This window comes from Dunckerocampus dactyliophorus, chromosome 15 (assembly GCF_027744805.1).
Source record: "Dunckerocampus dactyliophorus isolate RoL2022-P2 chromosome 15, RoL_Ddac_1.1, whole genome shotgun sequence".
In the NCBI taxonomy this organism is placed as follows: Eukaryota; Metazoa; Chordata; class Actinopteri; order Syngnathiformes; family Syngnathidae; genus Dunckerocampus; species Dunckerocampus dactyliophorus.
In genome coordinates, this window is record NC_072833.1 from 11926613 (window position 1) to 11948250 (window position 21638).

Consider the following 21638-nt stretch of genomic DNA (forward strand, 5'->3'; position numbering starts at 1 on the left):
TACGAGCGGCTCACGGTTGACGAGGCCCATCAAAGAGGAATGAGGAAGAGAGCTTGAGCAGAGCAAGTCCTCACGTCTGTAAAGACTATAATATGAGAGCTTGCCGTTTTAGTTCCACATTGTTTTAAGTGTTTTATTGTGTTTACTGTGGGTATAACAGTATGTATTAGTGTATTAGTGATCGAATGTTTTGGTTCGGAGCTTTTGGTTCGGTACAGAGGTGTACAGATTTCCCACACGGTACACATTAAAAGTGAGGGACAGGAAGTATAACTGCTCATAGTCACACTTCTCGGTAAACAAATATAGTGCAGCGGCAGTCATGGCTAGCGATAGTGCCAAGGAGAAGCCAGAGCTTGAAAAAGCTCTCCCATCATTAAAGTTTCCTGTTTGGGAACACTTTGCCTTTCCCGTGAAATACAGTGTGCCACCATTGTTCACTGTGCTATATTGTTATTTGAGAATTTATTGGAGAGCTGTTTACACTAAAGCTAAGCAGTTTTATGTTCTGCATTTTGTTTTCTTACTGCACCAAACTGTGATCTTAAACCTGAGGTCCCGGCATACTGTTACACCTCTAATCTTTACCAATGAGGTTGTGCTTTCATTAGCATGGTTTGTTTGTGTGCAACTTCTTGGATAGAACTTGAAAAAAATCCTGTCAAGTCTGAGCCAATTTGAATTTCATTTGGTGTGTGTATGCTAAATCTGGTCCAGATTTCAAATTTGAGCCATTTGCATTTAAAGTAGTAAGAACAATCCCAACACGCTTGTAACCTAGTCACATTTTGTACTCTTCTTCTACTCTGCAAACCCTTTTCAAATGTGACACCCGAAAATTGGCTAAATGGCACTTTCCTCCCTAAATTTGCATCACTCCTCTCTCCATGTTGTCCATGTTGAATATTAAAAGTGTCTCGGCGTGAGTCTCTGGTTAATTAGAGCGCGGCAGGGGCGGCCTCATGCTGACGGATGCTTCCCTGCTGAGCTTCTTACAGGATAGGATTAATGACTCCTGCCTGACTGGAGTTTGCTGCCTGTGTGTGTGTTTTGTTAGGTCGTTAGTGTGTATTAACTGTGTATAATCCTCACACACTGCTGTTTGTGGAAAAGAAATGAATATGTAAATACGTGTCTGAGCTATATCTACTTTATTCTGGATTATTACAATATGACTATATCAAAGCCATTGCAGGCGTTGCAGCTGGAAATACGCGCAAGATAGTCGAAAAATACACATTAAACTGCGTAGCACGAGGAGCACGAGGAGCCATAACTTTACCTGCTTCATGTGTATTTGCGCTGGAGGCTGGTGAAAACACTAACGCACTGCCATTTATTACATTTGCATGCAGTTAATTTGCATGCAAGACAACGCACTCATTTTGTGTATACTGTCAGCATACCTCAATTTTAAGTTGGCAGTAACTCTCCACTAAAGAAAATATTAAAACACATTTATATGAAATAATTCTTTATATTGTAATTTACAAGGTTTTTCTTAATAGGAAATGCAACGATGCAGACAAGTGCAACAGTAACAGTGTGAATTATTATTTGATTTTTAGTAAATGAAAGTTCCTTATTGGCTGAAGTGCAGCATTAATAGTTTCAGCTTTTAGCCTCATTCCCATCTCGGCTGAACAATGGGAAGGTGAAGTTTTCACAGGAGACTTTCACGACGGAAGCGGGTTTTTCAAGCTCTGGCTTCTCTTCTCTTTGTTTATGGAGCAGATGCTTGATATCAATGTCCTATCATGTGTGTAATGTGTACCATGTTGGAAATCGGTACGCCTGGGTACCGCACCAAGTGTCCCATACTGAAAAATCTGATTGCAAATACATGTATCGCAACACCCATGTCTTTTATATATGCTACGTATTCAATTCTTTCAACTGTGAAGTAGCAGAGAGTGCTTGTGCTACAGAAACTTTGCTGCAAGTGCGGGATGTAAAAATATAAAATGGGACAGCCTGCATCGTCGACTCCTCAAGTGACGGAAGGGCAGAGTTTCTGCCAAGATCACGATGCCAACATCCCCCGCGGGGTCGACTTGGGAGGAAATGGGTCGCTTCTTGCTCACATGACCACGCAGTTATCCTGAGGGCTTGCACAGCTTCGCTTTGACAAGGAGTCGGGTCAGGGTGTACACATTGCTCTTTCACTCAACTTCGCCTCTCGCACTGCCAGTGAGAGAGCTGTCCTCTTTCATAAGGCAACATCAGAGACACATGGAGGGATATAAAAAAAAGGGGGGATACATTGGATTTATAGTCACATTTTTCTGGGGGACACGGGTCACAGTTTTTTGGGTTTTTTTGAGTTTTTGTGTACGTGTATGCAACACACAGTAGGTAGAAAATGTTCATTTTTGCCAGAACATTTGTGTCATAAATTCAATGTAAAATGCCCAATGACTGATGGTGAGCCACTGGTCTTGGTCAGGTGCCTAACAAAACAAGCAGGGTACATGTAAACTTGTGTCTCTAGCCGATAGCTAGCAATAAAGGTGTCATTTTTTTAACAGAGTTTGATGGATGTGCGCATTTTAAACAATCCAATAGCTTAAGTAGTTAGTCACTAAATGGTGCTGACGTTTATGTAAAATGGGAATACTTTTGCGGAAACAAGAGATGTATGACACGTACTGTAACTACCTCAAATGTAGTGTTTAAATAAAAATATTTTAAATTGAAATCAATTACGTTTAACCATATTCTCTCATTAAAAGTCATTCAAGCCTATTTTACTCACTGAAAAATCTGTCTGAGGCAAAACAGTATTTTTTGTGTTTGTAAATATTTCCTGATGAAAGGATATTATCATATACATGGACATACATGGTTTTTATCCAGCAATCTGTAAATAATCTACAGTATACTAGAATTTTATTCACGGTATCTGATTGCTCTGTTGAACAACTTACTGTTATGGCATATGAACATACTGCAAATACAGGACGCATTCAGGTCGTCTACAAGTTTGTGTCAAACAACAACATTTTCTCTAATGCATGTCTGAATATACATTTGCCAAAGAGAAGCCTGTGCTGAGTCGACACACTTCTTGCCGCTGCCATGACACCACAAGGGCGGCCTCTCTATTGAATGCAAACTGCAAACACATTCAATCAAAGCCACTGTTCACACATGCACATGCACACACACACACACACACACCCACACACACACACACACACACGCACAATCCTCAGAGCTGCCGGTATCCCTCAAGACTTGTTATGCTTCTTCAATGTCCTTGGGATTTTGGCAGTTGGACTAGCCATCCTTCCTAATCACCAGCAAACAAAACAAAAGCCAAAGTGAAGCAGGAAACTGTAATATTTAGGTAGAAACACTGGTGTTGACTGCAGAACCTGTCTAATATCAAATGGTTCTGATCAATGTCAACAGACTCAGTGAGTCAGACGAATTGGTGTAAGTCGATGTTGTGTCTGACGCTTATATTTGTTTGTGCTAGAATCAATCACGAGTTCCAAGTGACATAAAAACAAAGGATGTTATCGCACTAGGCCAATCGCATCTTGCTTGGGTCCATTTCTCACCTAAAGTCTGGCACCTTTGGCTAGTGTGAGTGCTCTGATCCCTGCTCAAGATGATTCCCTTCCTTTGCACGCGCACAGCATAGTCGAGTCATAGAAGTTCTTAATGATAACTGACACATTTCATAAAACAAAGACTCAAAATAAGCCAAAGCCACGGCACACTTGTTTGCCCACGGCTACATTTGATGAGTAATAAAGATGATTTTATTGCTCCCCTCGCAATTAATTAATGACAGGGTCCACCTTGCACAATGGTAATAACCAGAATGGCTCAAAAAAGACTGGAAATCATCCACAAAATCAGGGAAATTGCAGTAATACAGCAGAATAGAAGTGATGGGACAAGGGTTGAAGCACAATGCTCAGGTTGAATGCAGTCCAGCGGGGGCCAGGAGAGGGATGGGGAATCACACCCATGTCTAGCAGGGTACAAAATGGCCTAGTCTGAGTACTCCCTACAATTTTCTTGTAGGCGTAAAATACACGCAGGCAGACTAGAACATGACCTTACCGAATAGTGGAGCACCATTGCGCCTTTGCTCTTGATGTTCTACACATCATTCCATAATGTAGGCGGTGCTTTGTGCCTACTCTTGCATATTAATGTAAGCATTACCCAAAGAAAAAAAAAATCTCCAACCTTCCAGAGACGATGAGTTCCTCGGTCCTCCCTCATCTTCCTCTATGAACGTCATGCTTGTGAGATGTTGATTTATGCAGATGCCACGCTCCCTGTCCCTCCTGTGCTGCTTAATCCAACGGCATCACTGTCAAGAGAGCATAAAGGGGAGCAAGTGGAGTTTATCATCTTTCATTGTGCACTACCAGGATGCAAACGGTTTCAGAGTCAAGGACAGCTATTCAGATTTCCCGTCAATCTGCAGCATTTTACTGTGAACTGCATTGGACTGAAAGCAGTGTATGTTTGCATACTTTTGCTGTCACTAATAGACCAGGTGCATGGATGACAGCTTTGTTGACATAGCATTTACATTCAACTACAGAAACCCTGATTAGACCTCCACCGTGGCCAAACAATCCTCATTTGCATCAATACCAAAGTGTACACTTAGATACCCACCTCCTAAATTCCTTTTTCTAAGAGAGGTTTTTTGCAGTGTTCACATTAGTGTGCACAATTCGTCGCCCCACATCTCTGAGACACCTCACGATTACATACCTTGCCAACTAGCAAACAAATATGTTGGATTATATTGCAGGGATGAGCAAATCACTTGCAAGCATCATAACCAATTACGCTTCATGTGAACTCATTAGTGTTTTTTGAGGTGCAAGCATTTCCATTAATTGTGTTTTTGTCTTTCCTAGATCCTGCCTCGCCACCGCCATAATGGCACCCACGCTTTCCTAGATTGTTGTGCTCCAGAGAAGAAAGGCCGTCCACTGAAACCATGAGAGTGTCCAGCGTTTGCTTCACGAAACATCCCAGCCAAGCTTTTTTTGGCCGCTCCTCTGCTTCCCTGGGAAAAAACACAGAATCTGGATTTTAGAGACAAAGCTCCAAAAGGCCCTCCCCTGTTCTGTTAGATTTCACTCTTATTTTGTTCCATTCCTCAGAGTCCTAGAGGCATCAACTGATGGAGAGACGGAGGAGAGTTAGAATAAGGACAAAGAATTAGATCAGGTAGATCTTGAAAAAGAACTGCTGAGTCATTAGGAAAACTGGAAAAAAAAGGTCCCTGCTAGGCTTTTTCCTGGGTAGCTACAAGAGAGAATAATTGTTGCTCACAAATCTATCGACGGCAGCAGAAAAAAGGTCCGACCTCTGCATCATTTAGCGTCTCAGAACGTCAATCATGATAAGGAGTGTAAGATTCCTGTGTTGGCCGTTGTTGCTGCTGACCCTCCTCAGCCTTTTCTCCAGAGTGAGGATGCTGGAGTTTGGAGGGGCACCTGGCCAGTGGGCACGGTACGGCCGCTGGGAGGCTGGCTCGGTGGGTGAGTTGAGCTTCAGCTTGAAGACGAACATCAGCAAAGCTTTAGTACTCTACCTGGACGATGGTGGCAACTGTGACTTTCTGGAGCTGCTGATCGCTGGTGGGCGCTTCCAGCTGCGTTTCGCTATCCACTGTGCCGAGCCGGCCGTTTTACACATGGAGACGCGAATCAGCGACGACCGCTGGCACATGGTCGTGCTCACCCGCAATTACCGAGAGACCCTCCTCATGGTGGACGGTGAGACCAAAGTAGCAGAGGTCAAGTCTAAGCGGAAGGAGATGGCCGTGGTCAGCGACCTCTTTGTGGGTGGGATACCGCCCGACATGCGCCTCTCTGCGCTCACCTCTAGCACGGTCAAGTACGAGCCCCCTTTCATGGGCTTGATTTCCAACCTGAAGGTGGGAGAGACGCCGCCCACCTTGTTGAACAGCCAGGGCATCCAGAGCGACCTGGAGTACCTGTGCACGAAACAGAATCCATGCTTCAACGGAGGCTTTTGCTCCATCCAGTACGGAGAGGTTCACTGCGACTGCACTCACACCCGCTTCAGGGGGAAGTACTGCAAGGAAGGTAAGCATACGTCATATATCGTAGGCTTTAAAAAGTATCTTCAATTTGTCGTGTTTTTTAGATAAAACACTGCTGGAGCATGTGTTGGAGTCCTCATATCAGATTCATGCATTCTTCACTGAGAAACTAACAAACATGTTGGGAAAATGTAATGTAAACAATGGGTGTTTCCTTAGCCCACATCTCTAAGGCTGTGTTCACACTCAGTAGTCTGGTCCGGACTATTTTGGTGTGGTTGGCTTGGTCTTCACACATGGTATTTTTGTCATGGGGCATACATACAATGTAACACGCACATTCTCATGTTTTCTTACACAGTATAATCATTGTTCAAGTGGATGCTTGTACAAAAATGAAACAAGACTGGACCGTGCAGTGTAAAACGGCTATTTTTTTCTTGGCTTTTTAGAAGGTATCCTGCACTGAGGTCACACATGATTGATTTTCTTTGGTGTGAGGCAGTCAGATGCAGGACAGGGAGGACTCAGGGTTAAACTCTGGTTAAAGCCATCCGGAGGCCCGGAGGAAGGAGGTTGCTCTCGAATAGAGGACACGTGTTTTTCTGCTTTTGCACCCTTACTTTTAAGATGTGTTTTGAATTATTGAAATGTTTAAATAGATGTGACTAGATGAGTCATGCAGGAGTCTTAGAAAGCACAGATGGTGGAGTGTTGGATGTATCAAACATGGTCGGCTCCTTTCTTTGCAGGCCTATTGTCTGTTTAGCTGCTGCTACCTTCATGTGCTCATGTGCTGTCAGCTCGTGTCAAACTCTGTTATGTTTTAAACCTCCTCCTTCCGCCTTCACTGACACATCCCATTTCCATATCTTGTGGTGCTTGGGCCTCTCCTGCACATTCATCCATCTCGCCAGGGTCCGCACCCCTCCCTTCTCAAGGCTATCTGGGTCCTCCATCTCTTTTTTACCTCCACAACAAGTCTTTCTCTCTCTGTCGCTCAGTTCACTCCACTTATCTCTTTTCACCTTTGCCCACTGTCAGCGTTTCCCATTCCTGCGGCTCTTACATCCTCCTCCCCTGTCTATCACGCTGGCAAATTCAGAAATGGATTTTGCTTCTGTGAATCATTCGTAATAGGGCAAAAGTATCACTGTGAAGTCACAGTATACTAGCTGCAATTGCTACGGGCCTCAGCAATGGCGTTTTTGCATGACAAAAAAAAAATGGTCGCACACCTGCCTAGATGGACTACAGGAGCCTACCCTGGTGGCTTTTTGACTAACTTTTATTACGTAATAACTTTATTAAAAGCACAACATGAATACCAGCAGTAAAAGCCTGGAGTTTGTTTTTCAGAGAAAAGATAGGCAGTGTATGTGTGGATGACAGGCAGTGTGCTAGCGTGAATTAACTTGAGGTTGTGCACCTAACAAGTATGCACATTAGCACTCAATCAAGTCAATAAACCTTACTTTATGCATCCCATGTAGGAGAAAGTTAGCAAAAACAACTATGGTGCATTCAAGGACCGCCCAACAAAGTGGGACACAATGAAACAAAACCCATCCATCCATGCCGCTTATCCTCACTGGAGCCTTTCCCAGCTGACTTCGTGTGAGAGGCGGGGTACACCCCGGACTGGTCGCCAGCCAATGGCAGGGCACATATAGACAAACAACCATTCACACTCACATTCACACCTATGGGCAATTTAGAGTCGCCAATTAACCTAACATGCATGTTTTTGGAATGTGGGAGGAAACCGGAGTACCCGGATAAAACCCACGCACGCTTGGGGAGAACATGCAAACTCCACACAGAGATGCCCAGTGGAGATCTTCTCCATCTCCTGACTGTGTTGGTCAACATGCTAACCACTCGGCCACCTTGGCCCCTGAAACAAAACCAGTGGTGCTTAAAATTTTTCAGCCTGCCAGCTACTTTTAACATGACCAAGGCCCAAAGATCTACCGCCTACTATAAATATAGAGAATATATGTATTTAGTATATTTCTAAATATGACCATTTATGTACATTGTACATGTATATCCGAGGTGCACACAGTTTTTCTGCATGCAAGTTACAAGTCAATGATCTAACTCTGACTATAAAACATATATATAAACTCTAACAAGTAAACAAAACAGTGCATCTAAGGCTTTTTTCTTACAAGGTGGTGACTAATTTGGACTTATTTAGAACACCTCCCTCTTTGCAAAAGCCAAAGTGTTTCCACACACTGGACTGCAATGCAATGGTGGTTTAATTATTTATCACTCGCTGGCTTGTGCTCTGGCATCCACCATGCTGCGTTTTGTTGTCCGCTGGTGCATGGCGATGACGTCGTAGACTGAATCGAGTCACGTTTAACGTCTTTGTCATTAAAAGTGCTAACCCCCCCCCCCCCCCCCCCCCCCCCACACACACACACACACACACACACATCAATATAAAGCCTGCCGTGCTTAAATCCAATGCTTTATTTTGTAGTATCGATGCAATCGATTGGTTACCTTTTAAACAATGTTAGATCGACATATGTCGTCCGGAATGGCAACTTGCCGAACACAGATTGATGTAGTTGGATCATGGGAATATAAATCGATGTAGTAGGTGAATCGTTACATCCCTAAGTGTGACGGTAGTCTAATGTCATGTCTCAATAATGAAACATTGCTGATGCCTAGTGACCAGAATACCACATATATCTTTGTCTTTCAGTACTTTTTGACTAATAATATGCCATAGTCAACCACGAAACAGCAATCATTTATGAGTTAATTATTTTTTGAAAAAGTGCGATAATCGAAGTGCTATATTGCGAGGGACGACTGCACTAGAAATGAAAATGATTATGCAAAAGACAGTGAAGCTGAAGTCAAATGTTAAAAAGGTTTCAGCAATGGGCACAATTTCCAATTAATCATGAAATATTGGTTTCACATACGAAAGTGTAGAAAACACACATTTCTATAGTGGAGTTTAGGGTGTGGAGCAGAGCCATCAAACAAGTGACTTTTTTTTGTCATAGAGTAACTAGCCGCTACTACAGATAACCTTTGTCATAGAAATAGGCATCTTACCGTAGAGTTCAGCAATAATCAGAATAATAAAAATGAAATTTGCATTATCCGTGTGGTGTTTTTTGAGTCCTCTGTTCACCACTTACTTTGCCGCAATGGCAAAGACGCAACAGCGAATCAGGATGGCATATGACATCTACATAGTGACGTTTATGACGTAAGTGACACATGCGATCGACCCACACTACCTTGCGATGGATGTAATGGGCCCCCCTGCTATAGACAAACAACCATTCACACTCACATTCACACCTATGCACAATATAGAGTCTCTAATTGGCCTAACATGCATGTGAATGAATGGGAGGAAGCTGGAGTACCCGGAGAAACCTACAAAAAACCTTCACACAGATGTCCCACCACATCTTTGAACCCGGATCTCCAGACTGTGAGGCTGATGTGCTAAGCACTAGTCTACCATGTAATTAAAATTTAAATATTAACATTAACAACATCCTGCTTACTTTTGACTGGTCACATGTCAGAATTCTTATAGGGCTCCATAAGGCCTGTCACAATAATCAATCAATCAATTAATCACATGATAAATAAAAATGAAGTTGATAATTTTGATATGCGCATGCCTGTTTGTTTTTCCTTTTTTCTTTCTACCAAACAGGCTGGATGACAAGAGGTTTCACTCTTCTGCATCTGTCTCAACACCTGGGCGTGTTGGTTGTATCGCGGAATGAACAGAGTGAGTGAACCCTCCTGTCAGTCATTCAGTCTCTTTGTCCCAGTGGGGAGACGTGGGGAGCTAGCAAGCGTGCACTCTCCTGCTGTGTGTGTCGTGTGCAACACTTTCTTCGTGCCTGTTGTGTATATAACATGATGTGATGTCAATTTCAGCCCCTTTGGGCACCGTCATTTTGTGACATTAAAAGGTTTGTGGAAAAGACAATGAAATAAATAATACAAAACAGTGGAACTTACATTTCAGCTGCTGTGATTCCCGAAGTATAATACCTCATTGTGCACCAAATGCATTTTGCTGCATCCAAAATGTGTACTTTCACCAAGCTCCAACAAAACGTAAACACCCCATTAAACATAAACAGCGTATTCCACACACAATGTTGCACAACGGAAGCTGGCGTCTGCATTGACACACAATGTGAACTTCAGAGTATTTCCGGGTAATTTCTCAATTTTTTATTTTATTTTTTGTCAATATCCAGACAACAACGAAAATGACACTGACTCAAAATCAGAAATAAAACCTCTTGACATGCCAGTAACAATGTTAAATACTCTCGAGAAATGAAAGTTGCTTTTGATATGGTGTACATATATTATCATTACATTCATGAAAACAGTTGTCTCAAAATAATGTTTACAATATTGTTTAACACCAATAATTTGTGGGACAATTATCGGCCAGCAAAATTTGTTATTGTGACAGGCCCAGGCTCCATCATAACTGCACCGTGTGCCAGTGAAATAATTGGCAGCAATCAAACCCATTAAGCTACATGGCAAGCTCGGAAAGGCATATATTGAGGAAACTAGTCCAGAAACACAAAAGTTAATTCATACAAGATGTAATCTCTGTATTAAATGGAGAGAGGTAAAAGCACTGACACTCGCAAGTAATTTGACGCAACCATAACAACATTGCTTCATACATTTTCTGCAGGAGTTCTCCGGTGCACTCTTGACAAAAAGAATCAACACCTCTAGCAAAACATTGTCTTCCAAATTTTTGTCTAAGCATTGCTTTTGACATTTGCGAGAGTGGAATCGGCACGCAGCTTTGATTCGGATCAAGGCCTTTAAGTCTCTATGTATGGAAGTGAAGAGCCGCCTCTAGCAGTTTCACAAAGCCGTATTGTTTCATCTTTTCTCAGCTTGGCTCTCGTGTGCCGGATGAACAGCTGCTGTTTAAGACAACGTTTATAGCGCAGAAAATGATGTCACCGCTGGCTAGCCGTGGACGTGTCTTCTTGTCCGCCTGCTTCCTCCTCCTCCTCCTTGCCGCCTGTCTGTGCGCGCCGTGTCAGATTGCTGTGCGCTGGCTAGAAGCTAAATTGAGAGCAGAATACCAATGCAGGGCTACAGTGACTGCAGGAAACATTTGTCCTTTTGAAACCACAGAGAGAGAGAGAGATAGGAGGAGAGAGGACAAAACAAGGCGACGGCGTGGAGACATTCATTTTCTCCGTCTTAATTTATCCTCAGATGTTCTTTGGTTTGACGATGGTAAATTGGGTCATTATGGCGGAGTGCTGTTGCAGCCGTCTATTTATTTCATCTTTTGACTAACTTCTTGACGGGAACGGAAAAGTCTCCCTCTTGTTACTTTTAAAGCACTTGAGATGTCTCTGTGAACAAATGCGTGCATATTGTGTGCAGGGGCCAAGTCCATGGAATAATTTTTTTTTTTTTTTCATTTTTACATTATTTTTACATGCTTACAGCGTATTCTAGATCCTAGGTTCCCAAAGTGGGGTGCGTGTAACACCAGGGAAACACCAATTGTCATGGGGGGTATGCGAATAAAAATGAAAAACAATTAGCGCCCAACACTCACAATTACGAGCGCACCTGAACGCCTCACAACACAGAGTGCTATAGCAGAAAGAAGGAAGGAGTTCTTCATTGCTGTGTGTGAGTTATATGAATAAGTAAGTTTGATGATTATGCTCCGTATTAAGTGTTTAATCGAAGGTTAATTTATATTGATGTTCCAGTCCCCGCACTGTGAAAACCTGTCGATGTATTTGCGCGTCAGGACGAGAGAGTGGACATTCCCCAGATAATGAGGTTTTATCGCTGCTTGTATATGTATTTTTGTACTTGGGATACTGCTTTAGCAACTTTCCCTTTCAGTTTGGTATCAAATGAATATGCAGATTTAAATCGTAGCGATTGCAAGTGGACAAAAGTGAAGCTCAAGTCCAACCCATTCAAAGGGAAGAATCACAACACCCGGCTGAAATAAAAGATATGCAAGTATTCATCTCCAAGATAATTCACATCTTATCTATTTATAATGTAAAACTTTTATCAACATTTGACCAAATTTTCGAAATTTTTGAACTAGAATTACTTACTATAAAATACTTACTAATTAAACCAGTTAATCTTGTTTAATATTTCAGTTTAATGACATGTAAAAATGCTCTATGTTTCTTAAGTGTGCAGCAGTAGGGGGTACATGGCTTCAAGTCAAATGTCTGAAGGGGTGCGCAGCTGATTTCTAGACGTGATTGACACCCAAAGCACTGTACAGAACTGCACTGGCTCATCTAGCTAATGCTATACTAGACACATATTTATGCTATTTACCAGCGTGAAATCCCATATGTTAATTAAATATGCGCAACGTTAATCAAAATTAACATGTCGTAAGCTTTAGAAATATAATAATAATAATAATATATGATCTCCATGTCCTGTATATACTGTATATCATTGGTTTAAACCTTTTTTCAGAGAAGTGTCCCATGTGGAATATTTTTCCAGCCAAGAATCACCCCAAGCAGAAAAAAAAACATTATTGATTGAATCAAAACAATGTAAAACTGTAGCACTGTAGCATTACTATCTGCTTTTTTACTGTCCAAAACATTTATTTGTTTGGAAAATTTTGAAATAAAAATACATATAAAATCAATAAATAAAACATAAACTGTAAACAACAAAATAATAAATCTAATTACATATAAAGCAGTGAGCTCCTATCATTGAAAACTTACTATTTTATAAGGGGGTAAACGTACAAAATAATGATAAAATACCTATTTTCCTGACTCACTCTCTCTATATGTATTTTTTTTTTATCTCCAGTACCCCCTGGAGTGCCTTCAAGAACCCCCAGGCGTACTAGTACCCCCATTTGAGAGCCAGCGGTCTCGATCAGTGGTTCTCATTTGATTTGGCTGCAGGACCCTCCATCACCCCTTAATAATAAGACCCAAAAAAATCCAAGCGCAATTAATTGGTTCCAGAATTGGTTCCAGAAAGCCAAAAATGTTAACACAAAACACTTTTCATTAGTTTTACATGCAGAAAACACTTCTAAATGCGTATAAATTACAAATGAAAGGCATAAATGTAGGGGTGTCACAAGATCTTGCGAGATTAAAAGGTGACAATATTTCTCATTTAAGAAAAAAGCTGTCTTGCCAGAACAGAGCAGCCAGAAGCCAATCAGACTGTGAACTATGGCATCGCTACTGTGAATGATAATACACATAACATAATGTGGAAGTGGCAGTGTGCGAGGGAGGATTTAAGTGCTTTACGCACACCATAAACCTTGCAAACTAGCCTGCACTTTATGTTCCCGGAGTCACGTCTTGTGACGTGTTAATGTCCAAGCAGAAGCTGAAGTATTTCTACACTTAATCAACCTTACTTAAGATTTGTCAGATCGAAACACGATCGCTGCATAAGACTTCTATCAAATCATGTGATACCATTTAAGAAAAAATCACTACTTCCTTGTTCCGCACTTATTATTTTCGTATGATTTTTTTTGCCCAAAGACCAGTGACTGAAAACAGCCCACCAGGTGAGAATCACTGCCTTAGGTTATCTCTTCAATAAATCGAAAGGTTTTAAATGACTCACATTTGTAAGGTAGATTTCTGCATTGCATTGCATTGTCATGTAAATATTCATGAATTATACATGTCATGAACGGTGGCCAAGTGGTTAGCATGTTGGCCACACAGTCAGGAGATCTGGAAGATCTGGGTTCTCTGTTGGGCATCTCTGTGTGAAGTTTGCATGTTCTCCCCGTGCGTGCGTGGGTTTTCTCTGGGTACTAGTTTCCTCCCACACGTCCAAAAACATGCACGTTAAGTCAACTGTAAATTGTCCATAGGTATGAATTTGAGTGTAAATGCCCTGCGATTGGCTGGCAACCAGTCCAGGGTGTACCCTGCCTCTGGCCCAAAGTACCCAATGACCCTAGTGAGGATTAAGCGGCATAGAAAATGGATGGATGGATAAATGTAATGTTGAACGATAGTTTCTACTTGTACTGGTAACTGACTTCAAGTCAGTAAATAAAACATATCTAAAGCAATGTAGATTAGCCGCAACAGTAATGCAGTTTCTCTATGCCGAGTAATTCAAGGCTCAGAGAAAATATGTCTGGAGAAGAGATATAAAAAAGAAAGAAAAACTAATTCTCTTCATGCTGAAAGTTTGGACACCTTATCAAAAACCCGTTATTGGCCACAGAGGGCTAATTTAGTTCTCCAGAGTTTTGTGTCATCCCAAAATGGAGTCTGGGGATTGTTTGTAATTAAAGGAGATTGTAGCATCGTGGGCACATTGTTTATTGACCTAGCTCCTGTTGCATTTATTTGAATACAAGCCATTGCACTCAAGAAGTGATCATTTCAACGAAACATCATCACACTTACATTCCCTGATGGTTTGTTAGGATAACCTGTAGAGGTGCACTGTAAATGTCCCCAAAATGTGTGCTTAGCAAAGTGAAACAGTGGTTTCGGGTCATATTAGTCGAGCTAGGACTTTGACAGATCGCGGCTCGGGCATAGAGCGGAGGACGCCGAGGAGAGTCGTACATCATGGTGATAATTGTAGCCAAGCAGGCTAGGGAGGAGGATTGGGATTGGGGTGGGTGATGATGTGGTCAAAGCCCAATAACAGAAGTTTGAATTCCTTCGGGAATGTGTACATAACTAAGTATAGTGCTAACCAAGACCAATCTACAGTAGCGTTCTAATGACAAGGCAATATGTCTTGTTTGTGTTTTAAATACTGCATTTTGTGATGAAAATGCAACATTTTCAGCCATTTTCAACCATTTCAGGGGTACGGTCAATATTCATCACTATTCTATTCATCACTGAGACACTTTTTGTATGAAATCCTCCAAAATGGTCTTGCTGTGCAAGGTGTTTGCCGTGTGGAATGAAATTGGCTTCCGGGCAGAGTGTCAATTGCGTGTTTTCCAGCCCGGGACCTCCGTCACATGTCTGTCAGATCAGGTGAGACCCTGACTGGCTCCAAGGTGTATAGCCACCTGGGCAAGCGTTCATCACATGCAATTAGATCCCTCTGTCAGTCTCTATGTGCAGGAGCGATCAAGAGGTCTAGGTCGCGTGACAGCTAACACCCACTTGTCGAAGGAGATGTTCAAAGCGACAGCATCTATGAGCAGTTCATTCATCACTATTAGTAGCGTTAGTGCAGACTGAGACTGCCATCACTGCGTTTTGACCTTGTTGTTTTCCGAATCAAAGCTGATCACACTTCTCTATTTATTTATTCAAAGTGATTCCCAACTGACAGGATCGCCTATGGAGTTAATGTGACGCCGGTGCCACCAAATTACAAAGGAAATGAGCTCCAACTGCCAAAGTGCCTGCTGCTTGTGTTGCTGTCACTCAAAACTCATGCAGGAGCGCCCCTTTTGTTTTATTTATATTCTCATCTGTGTACTATGTCTTTCAATATGGAAAGTACTAAGTGTGATTTTTAATTTATTTTTTTTTTTTACACAGCTCCACCGATTGTACATTCACGTTAACATATACGAATATAAATATCAGGGGGACTTCGTTTATTTAGTGCATTTACTAATTTAGGCTACGTTCACACTTGTTAATTCTCTGTATTTCACTGGTATTTTGTAAAAGGTCAAAGGCTGTGCAGAAAAAAAAAACATATGCATAAAGTAAGCACTTGATTGGGCAGCTTTTGTCAGATATTAAGTGATGCAACCCAAAATGCCATCTGCTGGGTTGAATACAAGGTTACTTTTTATATTCTGATATTTTTACCAACACCACAAAAAGTAAAATATACTTTTAAAGCACATCGTTTTTGCGCACACTGAGGGTGAGAGCAACGCATTTGCTCTTACATATTTGTCTTTTCTGCTCGTCATTTTAACACCGGTCTGTGCTTTTGGACTGTGCGGCGTTCACATTTGAGCTCAAGTGAACCGAATCGTACCAGCTTTCACTTGCAAGCGGAGACCCATTTCTCAAGCGGTCTCGGTTGGCTTGTTCGGTGCACACCGGACTTCAGATGATTGCCTTCATGCTTGACGAAGCGAACCGTACTGGTAGAGCAAATGCCCCAGAGTTCCTTTTCACCGAACCAAACGTTATTTACGTAACGTAACATAGTTTGGCATCCGATGAAAATGCTCATTTAAATCAAATGACAACACTATGATATCATCTCAACACACGTTTAGAATTATAATTATATAACTGTTCTGTGTCGCCATGCTTTTTGAGCAACCGTGATAGTGTAACACGTTCATTCACAGCCAGAGGAATTAATCACACATTAGCATAAACATTGACACACACATTTCCACCACTTCTCACAGGCTTACCAGAGATGGCAAATATTTACTCTCATTGGAAGTCTTTTGGCGGACTGTAAAGGACATGTTGTCCAGCAGTTGCAGTGTGTACAGGATGATGCTGGGCAGCCCGTATCTTCTTCTTCTCCCGCTGGCTGTGCAGGCGTGTTGTCAGGGGAAACGTCTGGGACGGGAGGTCATCCCAGATGCTTGGAATTACACGATTCCACTGTAAATTCAGTTCACGCAAAAAATAGGGTTAATCTTGTTATGCTGGGGGGGGGGGACGACTGGTGCCAAGTTGTTGTTTTTTTACAATGGCCACAGTTTCTAGTCGCATCGCCGATGCCAGCTGTTGTTTCAGCGTGACACTAAGCCGTGCATTAAAGCAAAACAACACACGCGGCTCCGGGTTTGACTAAACAATGCTTGTTGTGTAGCCATGGATTAAATTAGCTCAGTCGTGGCAACAAAGTCATACAAAGTCAGTAATTATATTTCTAAATAATGTCAATTTGAGTGTAGGGACTTATCATGGTGAATGTGTGCCTTAAGGCTGAAGAATGATAATTCCAGAGAGATGAGTTCTGCTGTTCACATGTGTGATGAAGCCTTCGGTGTGTTAACACTTGTCACGTTTTGTTCGGTTAAAAGGAGCGTTTGCTCTGCTAGTAGGCTTCATTTGATCAAATGAACTTGATTGTCCCAACCCCGGTGTGCACCAAACAAGTGTCCGCCTGCAAGCAAACTCTGGTGTGGTTTGGCTTACTTGAGCTCAAATGTGAACGCAACAAGCACCAAAGAACCAAACCTGTGTTAAAATGAGTAATAAAAGCATGCAGAAAAGACTACCATGTTAGTGAAATTGTGTTGGAAATTCAGCAGCTTTTAAAATTAATTGACATATTCAACCTAGTAGATGGAAATGTTTGACTTACGCCTTGTAATATGTCACCAAAGCTGCCCGGTCAAGTCCTTACTTTATGCGGATGTAATTTTCTGCACTTTGGTGCTATGACAAAAATAGTGGTGTGAATGCTTAGCTATGTGTCTTTTTTTATTATTTTGGTCTGGACCAGATTACTGAGCCATAAGTGTGATCTAAAAATTCTGAGACCCACCAGAGCGTCTCTCCTTGGTCACACAAGCTTCACCCCTCTTTCACCACCAGAGGATAATACAGACCTTATCCTGTTTTATTTGTATGAAAAAGAAAAGCGGCGTGATTTCATTTCCGCTGCAACTGGAGCTTCCGTAGTCTGACAATCATGCACAAAAGCTATAACTAAGAAGAACTGGTGTGTGATGAAACAAGCTATACAGCTGACCCTCTTATTACCCTTCAAGCGGGGAATGTGCAGACAAGAGTGGATTATCTCCCCTGGTGGACTCCCCGCTGCATCATCTTGCTTCCCGACTTGGCGCCTTCATGCAATATTTAGTGGTAGAGACTGATGGAGCTTGATAGTTGTCTTGCTGGGTGACCAAAATCTCTCTTTAACTTTACAGAGGTAAAAGCGTCAATAAAAAGTAGGCTCAGGTGTGAGTTTGCGGGCTGTCTCCCACCGGAACCCCTGCCTGTTCACCCTCTGCAGTACGCAATGCAGTGGCTTTTCTTATTTGGTCCTTGTGAAGCGACAAAGATTTGGACCGAAACTAAATCCATCCCTGTGTTGCTTTTTCATGACAATAACACACAATACTCACGCCCGCAAAGCCGGTAATGGAGGATCAACCTTGGCATTATCCTGTTATCCTCTCCCACTGGGGTGTTAATGTTGAACTAAGTCTGGGCTGAATCGCTACCAGTGGCACATTTGTGACGTAAATTCAAAGGACTTAAACCCAATGCGTGCAAAGATGATACACGCCAGCCGGAACCCTAATCCGGACACACAGGTGCGAAAGTGTTTACTCCGTCTGTCACTGGCCAGGTAACTACTGAGATATGGCCTGATTTTGCAATGTGTGGTGTCACAGCGTACAGGTGGCAGGCAGCAGGGAAGGGAGCAGGCCGACGTTCATGTGGAATACCACCCAGGTGGAAATAACACAGTCTGGACGTCTCACTGCTTTGAGAGGCCTGATGTGGAATGCTGCTTTCGACACTGTTGCTTGAAACAACACTCAGGACATAAATATGAAATCAACAAGCAAATGTCAACACTCTTTGGCAGTCTTTTTGTTAGCACTGTTCAGAAAATATATAATGATATCTTTACTTATTGTCGCTAACCAAAGCAAAAACACAAAATGAATATTGCCTAAAAGTTGTTTTTACTGTCTGCATCTGTATTTTTAAAACTGTGATGTCATAAAAGAGCAGTATGGTAGCCTCTTTTGCAGTGGATTTCATTTGCTGTTTTTACATCTCTGCGACGTGTGTTGGTGTGGCTTCCGCCAAGTTTTTCATTGGCCTATGGAGCAATTATGATGACGCCCTATAGGAATTCTGCCTGACAGCAAGACCTGTCAAAAGTGAGCAGGCTGTTTGTTTTTTATGTGTCCCTTACATTCTGGAGATAGTGGGTTTGAATTTCCATTGGAATATCTCCCGTGCTTGCGTGGGTTTTCTCCAGGTATTTCGGCTTCCTTCTCCTAAAAAATACAATTGTTAGGTTAATTGGACACACTGGTTTTTGTCTAACAGTGTTCCCTCGTTTATCGTGGGGGATAGGTTCCCAAAATAGTCCGCAATAAGTGAAATCTGCAAAGTAGCCAACTTTTTTGCAATTATTATATATAGGCATGAACATTTTCTCACATTTCTCTCTTGCTTAAACACTCTAAAAGTTAAAATTACATTTGAATTTTAATGATTAATCTACAAGGTTGGACACAAGACATTATGAAGTGACTCACGCGTAGTCACTCCTCTGACCGTGCCTCGTATGTTCAAACATATTGCTCCTGCCGTCGTCCTCCTCCTCCTCCGTGTCGTACTCCTTGAACCGAAGATGAATTCAGCCAGTTAGTAAAGATGAGCCGTTACCGATAATGCATTTTTGCCTAGTACGAGCATTAAACGAGTACATCTCGTCATAAACCGTAATCGTGATGAAAGAAAATTCTCATTATGTAGTCACTCTTCACGCTCTGTAATTGGCCAGTCACACACAGCAACCGCCCGTCCCGGGACAGACTCTTCAGGCTGCAGGCGGCAGCCACAAAGGAGCTGATCGGTGCCTCATTCACATACACGGTGCAATTGGCAAGTTGAAAACGGCTCGTGTGGCATCAAACATTCTGCCTGTATGGCTATCATTCTACATTATATACATAAGCGTGGTAAAATATTACACCCCTCTCAATACGTTGCAGTATGCAATCTTAAACTTGTTTTGTAACGTACGAGGTGCATTTCACAAGACAGCTACAGTATATACAGCTCGTGCGTCAGTCACTGCCGGTGTTTCAAGGCTGACAGATTATTTGCCATTAGGTGATGTTTGCATGAATCACCAACTTCACACAGATCATTAAAAAAATTATTAAATAACAGTCTTACAGATCACTGACACACATACACAGTACACATCTAGCGGAATAATAAACAATAACTATAACAACTTCTGATCAATATATGTCAATTTCAGACTGAAAATAATGTACCGATTTAAGTCCCACTCTTAATGGGTCATGGGGGAGGGGGGTGGGGGGGGGGGGGGGGGTGTTAAACCACGCCCACTTCCGGTTTATGCCCCGCCCACTCAGAGTACAGCTACGGATACAGATTATTTAGATGGGTTAACAGATACAGATACAGATAGTAGTGTACTTGCTCATCCCTACTGGTTAGCTTCTTCTTCTTCTTTTTCTTCTTCTTCTTCTATTGTTTATTGCCGGTTAGCAAGCAGCTCACACAGGTTGCTAGTGCGCTGCTTCTCGTCACTAGTTGCTAGTGACTATTGACCACAACAGGAAACAGCACAAAGGAGATTTATTGACAATGGTTTACAGCCAATCAGGACGCAAAACACAATGGGCGGGTTCTCCCTTAGCCAATAAGGGCTGTTGTAGCTCTATATTTAGCCAGCTATTGTCTTCTGTGAGTTGTTAATATGCTCGTACAGGCACATAAACACTGAGACGCGTCTTCAACTTTCACATGAGCATACAACACCCTTAACTGGTAGCAGTAGTAAATACAACAACAGACACACACTGTACACCAGAACACCGATTGACGCCCCTGCACAACCTGAAGCTCCATTGTTCCCTTAGAACAAAAATCACCTCAGATCATAATGGCGCCCCATCTACTGTGCCGTGTGGAAGCCGTCAGGACCCTCCAGGTCCAATTTACTTTACTTTAGAATGGATGGCTATTTAGTGGAAAAAATAGAGAACAGTTACATTTTTTACATGCAGTATCTTTTATAAAAGTGTTTGTGAGGACTTGGCCTCGCCAGCAGACACTTGCAGCACCAGTGAGGAGATCAAGTGCATTAGGAGACTGCTGGAGGCCCCAATGATGAAAAGGCGATAGCAGTGTTTATGTGACTCTGTCTGACCAGCATCAAACTTCCTGGTGTGTGACAGACCAGTCAACTCCCTTCTGCTGCGTCTCATCCGGAGCCTTCTTTCCATTTTGGCAGCAAGCCTCCGTCCAGTCAACTTTTTACTGCAGTGACGCATCTGTCGCTCATTGAGCTTCTCCTTTAAGAGAGTTCAAGAGGAGAAAGCGAAGGCGAGGAAGGCGTGAGCCTCCTGGAGGGCCCGCCATCGGCCCAGGCTGTCAAAACAAAGGCAGCACTCCTTGATAAACTTGGTGTCATGGAGGACGGGAGGCAGCATTTCATCCTGTTAAATTATTAACACCAGTGACTGAGGGAAACTTAGAAAGGTGAGGGGAGGAAACTCATATTTGTACCTCTAATCCCCGGGGGCAGGTGTGTTTATATTCATCGTAAATCAGATTCAGAATGGGAAATTGCATGTAGACATTAACAAAAAATGTCTGAGCTGCTTTTAAGCCTTACCAGATTCCATGTAAGTATATAAGATAGTTAAGGGTTGGACGAGAGTACCCGCACACCCCCAGCCACAACATTTTAGCAAGATTGGTTGAAAAACATGGCCGCCATCAAGAGGGTCCATAAGTCACACACTATTTGTTTAATGATTCTAAAACTTTGATATCTGTAGTACAGTACATGTATGCTAGAATGCTTTTCAAAGCATTTTGACCAGAACCCA

The 21638-nt window shown here is 42.3% G+C and overlaps 1 protein-coding gene across 8 annotated transcripts in view; it reads left to right on the top strand.

Annotated features, from left to right (window-relative positions):
- Positions 1-21638, top strand: part of LOC129194678 (neurexin-2-like) — a 543165-nt gene that overhangs the window by 136653 nt on the left and 384874 nt on the right. For all 8 annotated transcript variants that reach the window (XM_054799950.1, XM_054799957.1, XM_054799956.1 and 5 more), the window contains one exon: positions 4896-6095. In XM_054799950.1, coding sequence (XP_054655925.1) covers positions 5384-6095 — 712 coding nt within the window. In that variant the 5' untranslated portion in view covers positions 4896-5383. The remainder of the gene's footprint in view (positions 1-4895; positions 6096-21638) is intronic.